Source organism: Passer montanus, unplaced genomic scaffold, assembly GCF_014805655.1.
Source record: "Passer montanus isolate IOZ18808 unplaced genomic scaffold, ASM1480565v1 scaffold25, whole genome shotgun sequence".
Lineage (NCBI taxonomy): Eukaryota > Metazoa > Chordata > Aves > Passeriformes > Passeridae > Passer > Passer montanus.
Genome location: NW_024367149.1, coordinates 3,105,383 through 3,118,792, shown reverse-complemented (window position 1 = coordinate 3,118,792; position 13,410 = coordinate 3,105,383). Strand labels below are relative to the sequence as shown.

The window sequence follows — 13,410 nt, the reverse complement described above, 5'->3', positions numbered from 1 at the left end:
ATTTTGTTTTAGTTGGAGAGAAACGGAAATCCTTTGATAGTAACATGATTCCACAGCTTCTTGGAGAGGGAAAACTAGTTCCTGAACTCATGCAAACTTGACCTGCAGAATTTCACAAATTCTGTTTGAAGTACAGAGCTCTTTTACCAGTGGAGGGCTGGAGTTTCAATCCTAAAGGCTGGTGCAGATTTCAATAGAACCTAATTCTATAGCTGTACATTGCCCCTCATCACAGCTAAGGCAGTGTCTGTCTAATGCCCTTGCAGGAATTCTTCCTTGATGCCTCTTACAACTGCTCTGGGGCAGAAGTCTGGTCACAGCTCTCCCAGAGCTGTGCCCAAAGAGCCTGCTCCCAGATGGAGGAGTTCCCAAAATCAGCCTTTAATGATAGTTCTGCCCATGAACTGTCTACTGAATGGGGAAAAAAAATCAAATCTCACAGAGTGGAAGGTGAATAGTGCTTACTGCACAAACCCCTTAAAAACAAAAGGGTGTCTTCTGGAAAATAAACTCAATTCTTACCCATGAAGCAGGAAAAGCTATCCATATAGAACAAACCTGGATGGAGGCAACAGATTGTTTATGAAACAGAATAGAGAAACTCCAACTGATCCCTTGCAATATCTCCTATAGACTTCAACCAGGTCTGAAGTAGTGCTGTATCAACAGTAGAATCCCAAAGCGAGTAATGGGGAACCCTTCCTAGTTCAAATAACATGGTAACTGGAGAAGGCTGTGTCATTTCCAGTAGGGCTGGACACAGACTATCCACCATTTCCTAGGGCAGATGCACCCCTGGGCCCCCTCTTGGTAAGAGCCTTTCAAAAACGATACTGTGGTTTCCCGTACTCGAGTGTGTCGTCTCCATCCACATCCAGGTCAGCGTCGCTGTCCGGATTCTCCTTCCCGCTGCACATGATAAACCCAGAACCTGAGAGAAAATAAAATAAAACACACGGATGAGCATTTGAATTGGAAAGGAAGTGTACGAGATCTCCCAAGAAAGGTGCTACAGCACCAGTTTGCAGGCTGTCCTTTACTCTTAACAGCCTCATAAAAGGAAGGTGCCCTCTTCAAAGACAGCACAAGAACACTCAGAGAAATACTCAAACTTCTTAGATTTTATGCTCTAAATGCCCCCAACATTGAAAATGGGACATTCTCGACTTTTAGCTCTCCACATGAATTATTTTAGAATTGGAGTCACTGTAAGGGTCTCTCTCAAAGGCAGAAAAAGCAATGAAGCGGAATAGGAAAGACTTATTTTTTTCACAGAAGTAGTTAATGCAAAATCCACACTACTAGCAGGTAAGAGAAGGCCACAAGGATGTTCTGAATTACTTAATTCAGATGCAGAGGGCAGGCAGAGGCTAAAATACAATTAGAAACAGCTTTTCAATTTTAAAACACATTTAGTCATGGCTTAGATTTTTAAAATTTAAAACATTTAACACCAACAAACCTGCTTCTACAAAAGGGAAAAAAAATCAGACTTCTGTCATTAACAGCTCCTCACAAGCACTTACATGAGCAAATTGCAATGCAACTCATCAAGAGTTCTGCTCTTCCAGCACAGGGGTGTCAGGCATACATCCAGTCCCAATTCCAGCAGGAAGTAACCACTTACAGTTCCACCTGAGGCTGACAGTGCATCAATTCCCACTTTCTAACAATTTCTACATTTACTTTGGTCCCAAGAATTTTGTAAACTGTAACCAGCCTTCTTTTAATTGAATCTGCACCAATGCCTAGAAAGATGAATCTTCACATGGTATTTTCTGCCTAGGGTTTATTAATAGAAGGGAAACTAAAGGTGTATTTACTCTTTATGAGAGCTAACACTGAATATGCTCTCTCCTGTAAGACTGGATATTAAGCAAAGACCTCCTGAACTCTAGGGTGTTGGCTGCAAGGTCCCCATTTGTGTTCAATTTTGTAGCAAATCTAAGCTGTTTGGGTACATTAGCTGTGCAGATAGAAATGTACTGACTGCAGCTGCCTCCAGTATGCTCCTTCCCTTAACACCCCTGCCCAGACAGCAGAGCTGAACACCTGGCTTGGACAGAGGTACCTGCTGGAGCCTGAAGGATCTGGCACACCCAGAGGCTGGTGACCCAAGTCTGTGGTAGACCAGGGAACACATCCCAGCTGCAAAGACTGAAAAGGTAAGGCAGATATTGCCTTGGCCTTGCACCAATGCCCAAAAGGGCTACGGTCCTGTACTGCAGTTATGGTTCTATAATAATTTTACCCTGCATTGTGCATTTAGAAGCACTGAGTATTATACGCATGTCTGAAGAATGAGGACATTCCAAAGCTTTAGGACAGCCTTTTCAGGCCTTCAGATGTCGCAGTCTGTTCATCCCACTGGGTTCTCACCAGCACACTTAACATAAGCCCAGAAGAGTGAACTGTATTTCTAATGGTCTGCATCTGTGCAGACAACAGGCAAAGCAAAGGTCTTCTTTCCAATGATACCATGCAGACACAGCTCTTTACTGTTGCTCTCTAGGAACGGATGCTCTAACTGATTCATTAAGACCCCAATAAAATTTGTTTATATGGATTTGGTATTTCTCTTCCCTGAATATCAAGAAGGTCCTTAACGAGTGACAACTGCAGCATGACAATGATTTTAAGACTAACCTTTCCCTAGAAGCATAAACTACCTTTTACTTCAAAGTAATTGCCAGGCTTTATTTTTAGCAGAGGTAACACAACCATGCAGCACCCATGTCTGTGCCAGGTACTGTGGGAGCCATGCTTGTAGGTCAGCCCCATGGTGTCACTGAGGCAGCCCTTTATCAGCAGACCCCTTTCAGAGTGCTTCACACACTGGCTGTACACTACCAGCCATTGCCTCCTCTTGCTGCAATGGCTCATCTAGTAAATCTTGACTCATTCAGTTCATCACAATGTTTGGGAGAAGATTTAGAGGGGTAAGAGAGACCTGTCAAAGAAGCTGGATAGTCTTTCAAAGCTGCTTTAAAAGTCAAGAGTGGGCGATTGGGTGGTAATTTATAGGCATGGCATTTAACCTGCAGTAACACCATCCCCTGCACCTGGCATTACTTTAGCCCATCACTTCTCAAAGGCCATAAACTTTGGACACACAGGTCTTCATTTTTCTTGTAGCTGTGGGAGACACAAATCATGCAAAGCTGGAGCTGTGACTTGGCCAGTCCCAGGGGGTGATCTGAACATTAGCCAGACAATGAATACTCAGAGCAAGTGCCTTGGTGGGGGGGAAGGTGGCCAAATGAGTGAACATAAGTGGGACCACCCCCCTTGTTACTGCCTCTGCTAAGATGCCAAGCACACAGCAGGCATGCACCTTTCCATCAATTTTGTTTCCAAGTGACTCAAGCCAAATGGTGGTTTATGGCTAGAGCTTAAGGTGAGAAGATCTGATCACTACAATACAGTTTACAAATATTAAGGCACCTTGTCTTCAGAATCCTTGTGTCCTTGCTCTCAAGACCTTTGTATTTAAGAAAATCCCTTTTAAGTCTGGAAGGAAAATATTCCAGAGCTTTGGCTGAATCTAGCTCTATTGCCTAGCTGCACTGCCAGCAGACTGCTATACTTCCCAAACAGAGAGTGTACAAGGGGAGAGTTTGGATAGTATGTGTTATGATGGCAAATACACACTGGGATGATCTGAGAGAGCCTTTCAGTCAGAGAGTGCACTGCAGAGAAGTTCACAGGTTAAAACGAGGGACAGGGGAAAGGTAAATTTTATTTTCTGATCAAACAAGAACTCCCAGACTGATGCCTAAAGGAAGGTGCAATCAGGTGATCCAACTCTCAGTTTTTCACTTAATATGGCATTTTTTTAATGTGACCAAGTGCAGTCCATTGCACCATGGTAAAAAACAGTGATTTAGAAACTGTATGCTGAACAAAGTAACCTCCACGAATCCAAAAAATATTCTGAATATAAGTTGTGCTATCAGTTTTAAGACTTCAGAAGCTGCTTTAAATAAAAAGGAAAAATATAAAATCCATAAATCCCAGTACTGCTCCTGCACATAAAATAAATCTCATGTGCTCCTGCACATCCCATAAAAATTGGGATGCAAACCTTGGCCCAGCATCACCTGGATAATGAATGACTTGCAGCCAGCATCCTATAATACCTTTTCATTCTGCAGCAGGGATGGATTTTGAGACCTGCTCCAGTGGGATCGGGTTTGGTGCCACAATTTCAACCTGACCCTCCTTGTCTAACTTCCTGGGGTTGCTTCCATGCACAAAGCCAGTGAAAACACCCACGCAGCTGTTCAAATATTTGACGTCTGAACTGCTTGACATTATTCATTCATCTCAGGCTCATTCAAACCAGATTTCTGGACAAGTGCTGTTATAAATGGATTAAGAAGACCACTAAATGCAAGGAAGGCCCAAAAGGATCACACCTGCTTCTCACTAACTCAGCCCAAATGTAAAGAGGGCTCACAACTTCCAGCTCCTGCTGGTGGTGTACACTGCTATCCAGGAGAAAGGAAAACATGAAATGGAGTACAGAGGACAAGAGCTTCCAGAAGACCCCGTACCAAGTCCACTCGGGTGATTTGCAATTCAATAGTGTGCACTGAGAGCAGGGAAGGGTTCCCCCAGCAAGGCTCTGCTTCTGAAGGTCACACAATAATTCACAGCCATCAGCAACACTGTCTAGAGTAGAGACCTCTAAAGCCAGTGTGTTATCCAGAGGTCAATGCTTGGGACCAGAAGTTTATTCCCACATGTTAACAAAGTGAAATCCCATGACTGAATGTTAACTTGTGAGTTTGACCTAGGAATTCATAAGAGATGTGATCTGCTATTCACAGAAGCTCTGACTCTTAGGAGTCACCCAAGGCCTGAGGAATGTAATTCCACATGTGAATTTGAAAATGCTGCTTTTAGATGAAAAAAGAATAGACCCAGCGCAGACTCTCTTACACCTTTCTTGTCCCTTGTTGAACATTTTTTGCTCTTGCTGTGCTTTTGGTAGGAGGCTACCCCTTGTCATATGCTGCCAGCCCCAATACAATTAGCCTCCTGATGCTAAAGCAGCACAATTCTCTGACAGTCTTAATCCCAGCTGCCTCCTTAAGGACCAGACAAACAGGAGTGAACAGGCAGGTCAGACGCTGGGGCCATTAAGCAGAGAAAAAACAAAGTTACAGCTCTGTCTCCAATCCCCATTGCTCTTGTAGCCAGGTGCTCTGACATGCAATTCCAGCAGTGGTATTGAGTGGCACCTCTATAAACCCTGTGACAGTTTGGGAGACAAACTCACCCATCAATCAGAATGTACCTATCAACATCACTTACCTAGCACTGTGTACACAGCTTTCTTTGCTCGGGCTGGTCTCAGAGCAGTCTGCCTGAGCACCAATTCTTGTTACTTTCTGAAAAATTTAGGTACTCTACACAAGCAACAGTGTTTCTGAAATACTGACTCAGAGGTCAGACAAGCAGGAAAAATTCCCATGCCTTGTAACTGCTGCCAACTTCAAGCACTGGCAGGCTACAGGAATCAGCTGAGCTCGAAGGTAAAAAAACTTCCCATTCTTTCCATGTACCTGTTAATAATGTCTGTAGATAAATCTCACCAGAAATCCTTTCCTTCCCCTTCTTAGGGGAAGCAAATAAAATAAAAGCACTTTTCTTTCTCTTAAGTTGCCCCCTATGCCTAAGCATCTCTCTGACCCCTGCCCTGCTTCTCAAATCTCACTTCCTTTATGCAGTCCTCCTGATGAGTGGTCACCTGATCAACTCTCCAGTGAATGGTGGCCCAGGTTAAGATCAAGAGTTATTAACATGATATATAAGCAGATTCACAGAACAGATAAAAGGACTTCACATTCAAGTACCTCCTTTTCTCCATCACACTCAGCAGCAGATGGTCCAAGTGACAACATATGCTGCTTCAGGTGCTGACAGCACTGCTCCTGCACAGGCACGAGCTCATATGAGACTGGCAGTCTTAGGAGCAGAATGGAAACACAACCAAACCACTGCAGACCCAAATGACCCCAGCCTGATTTCATGAGCACAGTAGGAACACACAGACCTGCTGTGCCCCACCTCTGCTCCTCAACTCCTATCTAGGCTGATCAGTTTTGGTGACCAGCTGTTCTGTATATATTTAATTATATATTTTATTATCACTCCAAAGAAAGCCAAGGAAGAAAAGGAAAACTGTTATTATTTGCACCACCATGAGATAATGCTCATGCAGAGGATCAAACTCATCTGGATGACTAACACTTCTCCAGTTTGGCCCCCAAGGAACAGGTGAGTGTGTGTATGTGTGTGTGTGTATGAGAGAGAAAAATCTATACTGCAAATATTCTAGAAATCCCAAATTTTGTGCAAATTCCATAAATGGGTCTAAATTCAAATCCATCTTAGAAGCATAGAGCTCTACTGGGGCCTATTTGGGCTGGGAAGAGGCATTCATTCTGTTTGCAGGTAGCATACATGTGCTCAGGAAAGAAGAAAAGCCTCCCATAAATCTCCAGAACTGCAGCCTTTGCTAATTACACTCCTTGCAGTGACCCCCTTCTGTACAACCTCCCCTTCCAGCATGTTCATTCTATTTTCTTATCGAAATGGCACTCCTTGGCTTCTTGGAGAGTAAAAACAATGGAGGCAATAAAAGTAGTTTATGCAGACTCACGGCCAGGCCTCACAGACTTCCAAGAATGGCTCTAAACTGGGTTTATTTCATCATCTGCTGAAGTATCCCAAACTAGTACTAAGAGGACAAGGTGGCATTTTGTTGTAAGTGACATCTGGGAAGACAGAGAAAGCCACTAAAAAATCTTGAAAATGAGAGGAAAGCAAAGATGAGGCCAAATTGAACACAGGTCTTCCTACAGATCCATAATGCCTCCCCAGCCTTGTTTTTCAACAGTGAAATTGTACCCCCACTTTTTCCTAGCACCAACAGGGATAGAATAGTTCTGGTGATGTTCCCAGCCTGTTGCAGGAAAAAAAAAAGACATTTAGAAGCCAAAAAAAGCTGCTTACAAAACAAGAGTTTTATTTCTCTGGAGCCAGATCCATTTAAAGCTAAATGGTGATTTACCTGGAAAAGTGACACCCAACTGTGTTGTTACAGCACACACCTGAAACAGCAGATCCATCTGATGCTGTCTATTAGCTCCCACAGGGGCACAAATGGGCCCCTGACTGCTCACCAGTGTGGTGCTTACAGGGATCTTTGCTAACAGATCACAGAAACAGCTGCCTTTAAGGAAAGGGGCCATATAATTTTATGACCATTACCATAATTTTGCAGCAGCATGCTGAACAAAGGGCAGGCAAGCACTGCTGTACAGGGTAAGAGCCAGGTGCTGCAAGGCTCAGGAAGAGGCTTCCCCACCCCTTGCAGCATTGAGGAGTATTCCAGAGATGTCTTTTGTGCCTCCTGTAACCCATCAGGTACAGACTATGGCTGCAGAGGGGGAAACACACTCGGACCAGACCAAAGACCTGATCTGGTTTGACAATTAATGGCTGCCTCCTAGAGCCTCGTGCTGATGTGATACAGGAAGGTGAGAACAGCCTCATGTCTGTCTCAAAGGCTGCTCTTCAAAACCTGGAGCTGAAGTACAAAAGCAGCAGCAACAGCCATGGTCTTTGCAGCTACAGCTCGTTTTCCACAGTTAGGAAAAGGTGGATCTGAAAGGTTTTGTTCCCCTGGGGAGAGGGTGGAAACAAACAAAAAAGGAAGAGGGAGAATTAAAGTAATCTTGAATCACTAAGCAGATTCACATCACTGGATCAATAAGCACCACTGACAGGGATCACAGGAATGTCGCAACTTTGCCAATAATAAAGCAGCACAGCAGAGCTTGGAGGATGACTTTTCTAAGGCAGCAGAGCATGAAGCTGCAAGGCTGGTGAACAGCTGAATGTGACACCCTGGCTTACAGCGGGCTGCTGCCAGTGGCAGGGCTCAATGCAGTTTGCTTTAAATAATGATGAGCACAGAGATTGTATTCATGGGGGAAAGGCAACCAAGGACTGGAAAAACCAAGGGCTAAATTTCATAGGCCAAACACATGTGCTTTTCCTCCCAAACTAATTCTTTTCTAGGCTGGAAAGAAGAAAGAAAAATCAGTGCTAATTTAATCAATTGATCAGTCTATTGATTGCAAAACTGGAGCTGCTAGTTAGCCATGTGCTGTAATGCCCTCAACTCTGAAACCACAAAACACACCATTGATTTCTTCACTTCCAGCTCCAAAACAAGAAATAAAACCAGGCTTTCACGGAAAAACAACTTCCTCGTCCAGGGAGAAGATGCAAGCAAAGAAGAGAGGCCAGGAAACAGGGACAGCCGCATCTTGCGAGGTTCAAACTGAAATTAGTTACAGATGCAGTCACAGTGTCTTGTGTAAACTCTATCGATTGGGTGGCTGACAGTCTTGGGAGCCTCCATAGTAGGACAATCAATCCGGCTGCAGTGTCACCTGCCACTTTGCTGAACAGTTGACAATGCAATTATCCAGTGTGGAGGCAGGGAGTTGGCGTGTGTCAAACGCAGTTAGCCACTTTCCGGGCACTACTCGATAACGCGTTTCACCGCCGCGTGTAGGAGACGACACGCGGAGACAGGAGCTGCTCAGAGCCACTGAGACCTGTGCTCCCTTCTTCCTTCAGGAACATCTCACTGCCCCTGACTTAACAACTGTATTCTAAAATGCTATTAAAATCACGTCAATCAACTATTGTGTGCTTAAAGCTCAAGTTTGACCTGAGTGTCCAAGAAGTAGGTTGCAGCTCTAGCAAAACTGCAGACCCTTGAGAGGGGAAAAAATTAAAAATGCATCAGATTACTATCTTAAAGCCTGGGATTTTCAAAACCACAGCTAACAGAGCAGTAGAAAACCAGATTGCAGAGCAACTAATGTCTGAGATCGACAAAACCTGAAGTTTAAAGGAACTGTCGACTGAAACCCAGTCTACATAAAAAAATGAGTAGTTTCAGGTGCTCTACCTGCTCCTTTACTCCTCCTGCTAATTTTCATGGTGTTACAACTGCATTTTCTGTTTTCTTTTCTTCCCCCTTACTTCCTCTAGGAAGGAGTTGACAGCCATCCCTTTTCATCCCCCAACCCCAATATGTATTCCCCAATATGTAATACTGTAATGTAAATATTGGGGATGTAATATTTTTACAGTATTACACCCCCAATACGTAATACTGCAAAAGGGAAAGAATTCCACTTCTTCCTGCAGAAAATCTTTTCCTGGTTAGAGTGGCTGTCGGTGTTTCATAAACCAACCACCAAGGTTTACTTGACTGTGCTCCTTTCAGCTAATGCATTCTAGCACTTGGAACATGAAAATGAGATTCTTTATATTTTTGTATGCATTCAAGTTAATAAAAATCTACAATCAGCAATGAGAATTTTTAATGGCTATCCTCACAATTTTCTTTTTTTTCCAGTTAAAATTATTTTTATTTTGCTAAGTCCCATTGATCACTTTGTGCTCCAAAATAAACAAAATGGTATTCCTTGAAGAATTATGTGAACTTCAAACACACATGACATTGGGCATCAGTTACATGGCAGGTCATGCTGGCTTTTGTATGTAAAGTAAAATGTTTTTTTCTTGTTAAATCACATAATAGTCTAATCTGTTTTTCTGGCTCACTAGAGTAAACTTATATTAATATACAGGAAAATACTTAAGAGATATTTATTAACCACAGAATCCTTCAAATTCTATATGCAGACACAAACAACAGAGAAAGAATCAGGTGCAGCCCATGTGATTACTGTATCTAACACCATGCAAACAGACTTTGTTAGCATTTTCAGGTCAAGTATTACCTTATGGGCAACTACCTGCCCCCAAAAGAGAGGGGTGCAAACATTAAGAAGTGGTGGGGCTACTCCATCAGACCAGTCCCAATGATTGTGCTTCTGCAATGAAGGGATTACCACTTTTACACAAGGGTTGAGGTAAGGGATGCAAGTGCTCTGGGGCTCAGCAGTCCTCCATAAGAGGCATAAGGCACACACTAAGACTTGAGAAACATGGAATTTATACACCTTGCCCACTTGGAAGCTTACAGCAGGTAGAAGTGACCAGTAGAAGGTAGCAACCCAAACATAGGAAGGCTAAAATTCAAGAGCTTAGAGGCTGGGAAAGATGCTTAGATGTACAGACACATTCACCTTAGAGAGAGATGCTGACACTGGAAACATGTCAGAAAAATGCACTAAATGTAGCTCTTGCTAAACGGGAGGAAGATTAAGAATTTCATTTCAGCAAAGATTTCTTGCACTCTTAACACAGACTGCCCTTGCACCCAAGCTGAAGTTTGCTTTAGCTTGCTAGGGTAAAAGGAATGAATTCTGGTTCATCTACACAGCAGCAGCAATGATGATTCCAGTTACCAGACCACTCTTCCAAAAGGCCTAAATATGCCAGTGACATCTTCCATTTCCCACAGTCTCTTAAGAGAAGTCACACATTAACTGTTCAGCTCAAATGCTTTTGCTGCATTTGAATAGATCAGTTTATATCCTCTTACCAGTATAACCTTAAATGCAGTCTGAATCTCCTGACATGAAAAAATAGGAAGTCTCCTTGCCTCCTGAAGCTTCCCTGTATGTCTCATTATATTTTATCTGAAAAAGAGGGCACAGCTGGCTACTAGGTGAGATTCTAGAGCAAGACTTTAAAGGTTTGTTGCTAGTTCTGCTACTATCTTTTTAACACTAGAGAAGATGCTTCTCTATGCTTCAGTTTCCACATACATGCCAAACACTGATTTTAAGTTTTGTTGTAGAGTTCCATTTTCATGAAATTGCACAGAGAAGCACAAAGGAGTTTTCCCTCTCTATTTGGAGCTTTCTGCCAGGCAGTCACCAGACCCAAGAAGTCACTGTAATCACAAAACCCTGTTGTTGAGGTAGGAGACCTAAAAAGTATCTATTTAGATTCTGAGGCCAGGACCTCACACATGAAAAAAATTATTCTAATGCTGCATTAGATTGGATTTTGAAGGAGAACAAATCATACAGCTACTGCCCCAGTGCTCTTTCTGGGACAACTAACCCACAGTGGAAAAAGGCTGGTCTACAACACTTGCTGCTAGAACTGAAGCATATCTTGGTTCTGTGTCGATAGAAAGCTGGCAGTGGGAGGGCTTCAGCCATTTGCTAGAAACTTTTAATCATTTTAATACAGTCCTACTTTCCAGGCAGCTGCCCTAATTGTACACGACACGAGATCCAATGCAAATGGACCCCCAAGGATAACTGCAGTTTGTTACAGCTTATAAAGGCTTTACCAAGCCCCTCTATGCATACACTTAGTTGTGCTGTTCTTTTCCCTTGGTAAGACATTAGCAAATAGAACCAAGCCCTTTTGCTAGCTTGGGAGAAGGGCTGCATAGGGAAATAAAAAGAAATACCAGAAAAATAAAGAGAAACTTCAGAGTTAAGTAATCCCTGTGTGTTTCTCCTTCTTCAAGAGTATCACAATCTATCAGACAGATCCTTGTCATGTTGATCTTTGTTAGAAAGTACCATTCCCTGAAAATGCCCTGCTTGCCATTTTAACATTTTTAAAGTCTTTCTCTCTTCTGTGTTATTTTTGATGCAACTGATCTGCTGAAGCAAAAGAAACTGAGAAGAGCAGTGGTGACTAGCTTGCTACTGCACCTAGAGGAAGGCTTTTTGGTGGGGGAGCTGGAGGGGAGAAGAGGAGGACGGGGCGGGTGGAGAGAACTTAGCTACGATTCTTCAATTCTTTCATATCTAAAGAGGACAGCAATCTCTGTTCTATCAGACCGCACGGTTCGTGCTTTAAATGGTACTTGCTGCCAGCTTGCTTTCCCTGTCTCTCTCCCTTTGAAGCAGACTGGACAGCTTCCTCAAGCTGGCGTTATCACTCCCTCTAACCACTCTTGGCAGGCAATCTAATTCCCCCTGAAAAGGTCACCGCCATTTTAACTGCCTTTCAATCACATTAAGCACGCTGCCGCTCGTGCTCAGAGCGCTGCGCCCGCAGCTCTCCTGACTGAGGTGCGATCGATAAACTGACATCCCGCCCAACACCCAGCTCCCCAGCCGCCCAGCCCCGCTCTCCTCCATCCCCTCTCCGGGCAAGCTGCCTCCCAGAACGGACGGGAAGGGACCGAGTGACAAAATCCTCTCCTCAAATCCGAGGCAGCAGAAGGGAACCGCTAACCTGGCATTTACTAATCTTTGTCCCATCTGTTAAGAAACAGAAGGGTGCAAGCATCCCCCACTCCCCCGCCTTCCCTCGACCTACAGAGGCAGCAACTTCACAGGACAGTTTGCTTAGGCACCAGTCCAGACACCTTTGAAGCTGTGTTACAAAGAACAAGCCTCCCTCAAGCTTCCCTCAATGCAATCATTACCGTTATCTCTCCCCCCGAGCTGCTTTTTTTTTTGCAGTTACGAGTTATGTGTTCCACCCATCGATCCCTGTGTAAGACACTGTTTTAAGTCCTCTTGCCTTTTGACTGTGCTAAGCCGTTTAAGAGATGACAGCAGCTTCTATCAGTGTGAAGCTGATGTGATTCTTTTCAGATAAAGCACTTTTTTTCCACTTCCCCCCCTCCCTTCCCTTCTTTCAAGTAAGAAACATACACACAAAAAGAGACACTGAATCTTTCAAAGAAAAAAAAAACCTTTTGAACTTCCCTCAGGAATTCTTTAAAGGGATAACCTTACAGTGTAAACACTGAGGGTAACGTGCATCCATTCTGGACTGGAATAGAGGAATTGCTACAAATATGTTGAGCATTAAAAAAACCCCAACAAACCCCACATCAGAGACCAAGCTACTTGACGCTTTCACTTGCGAAGCCTTGTTGGCATCCTAAACACAGAAACTCATTAAAGGTGGCATGCAATAATTCCGTGCAACAAAGAGCTTCAGAGAGAGATGATTCAGAGACATGGAGAGAGATAGTTACTGAATGTTCAGGTATTTCAAGAGAAATTTTAGTCTTGTGACACTGTACAGAGGCAGGGGAATATCTGATTATTTTATCTGTATGGTTTTACACTTTGAAGTGTACGCTTGATTTCAATGGAATTTGGTATTTCATGCTGGTATTATTCTGCACCTATCCCCAAAGAGAACCACAAGTTCTCCTACAAACCCCTGCTTCAAGCAGTACCTCTGCTGAAACAAAGTGGTTCCAAACCCTATATAATTGCCAATAATCTTAATTTACACCTTGCATCTTTCCAGTTTTGGAAAGCAAATTGAATGGCAGCAAATTTTGAGAAGCCAGGAGGACAGCTGGAAGTACTAAATATTTCCTGACTGAAATCCTCCACCAAACCCAACAGCTTCAGAGACAACACACTGATCCCTGCACTTCTCAGGTCGTATTCCCACTTGCTGCCACAGCCT

At 43.5% G+C, this 13,410-nt stretch overlaps 1 protein-coding gene across 5 annotated transcripts in view; it reads right to left on the bottom strand.

Moving 5' to 3' along the window:
- RNF220 (ring finger protein 220) overlaps positions 1 to 13,410 on the bottom strand; it is a 215,840-nt gene that overhangs the window by 30,040 nt on the left and 172,390 nt on the right. For all 5 annotated transcript variants that reach the window (XM_039711335.1, XM_039711333.1, XM_039711336.1 and 2 more), the window contains one exon: positions 835 to 931. In XM_039711335.1, the coding sequence (XP_039567269.1) occupies positions 835 to 931 (97 nt within the window). The remainder of the gene's footprint in view (positions 1 to 834; positions 932 to 13,410) is intronic.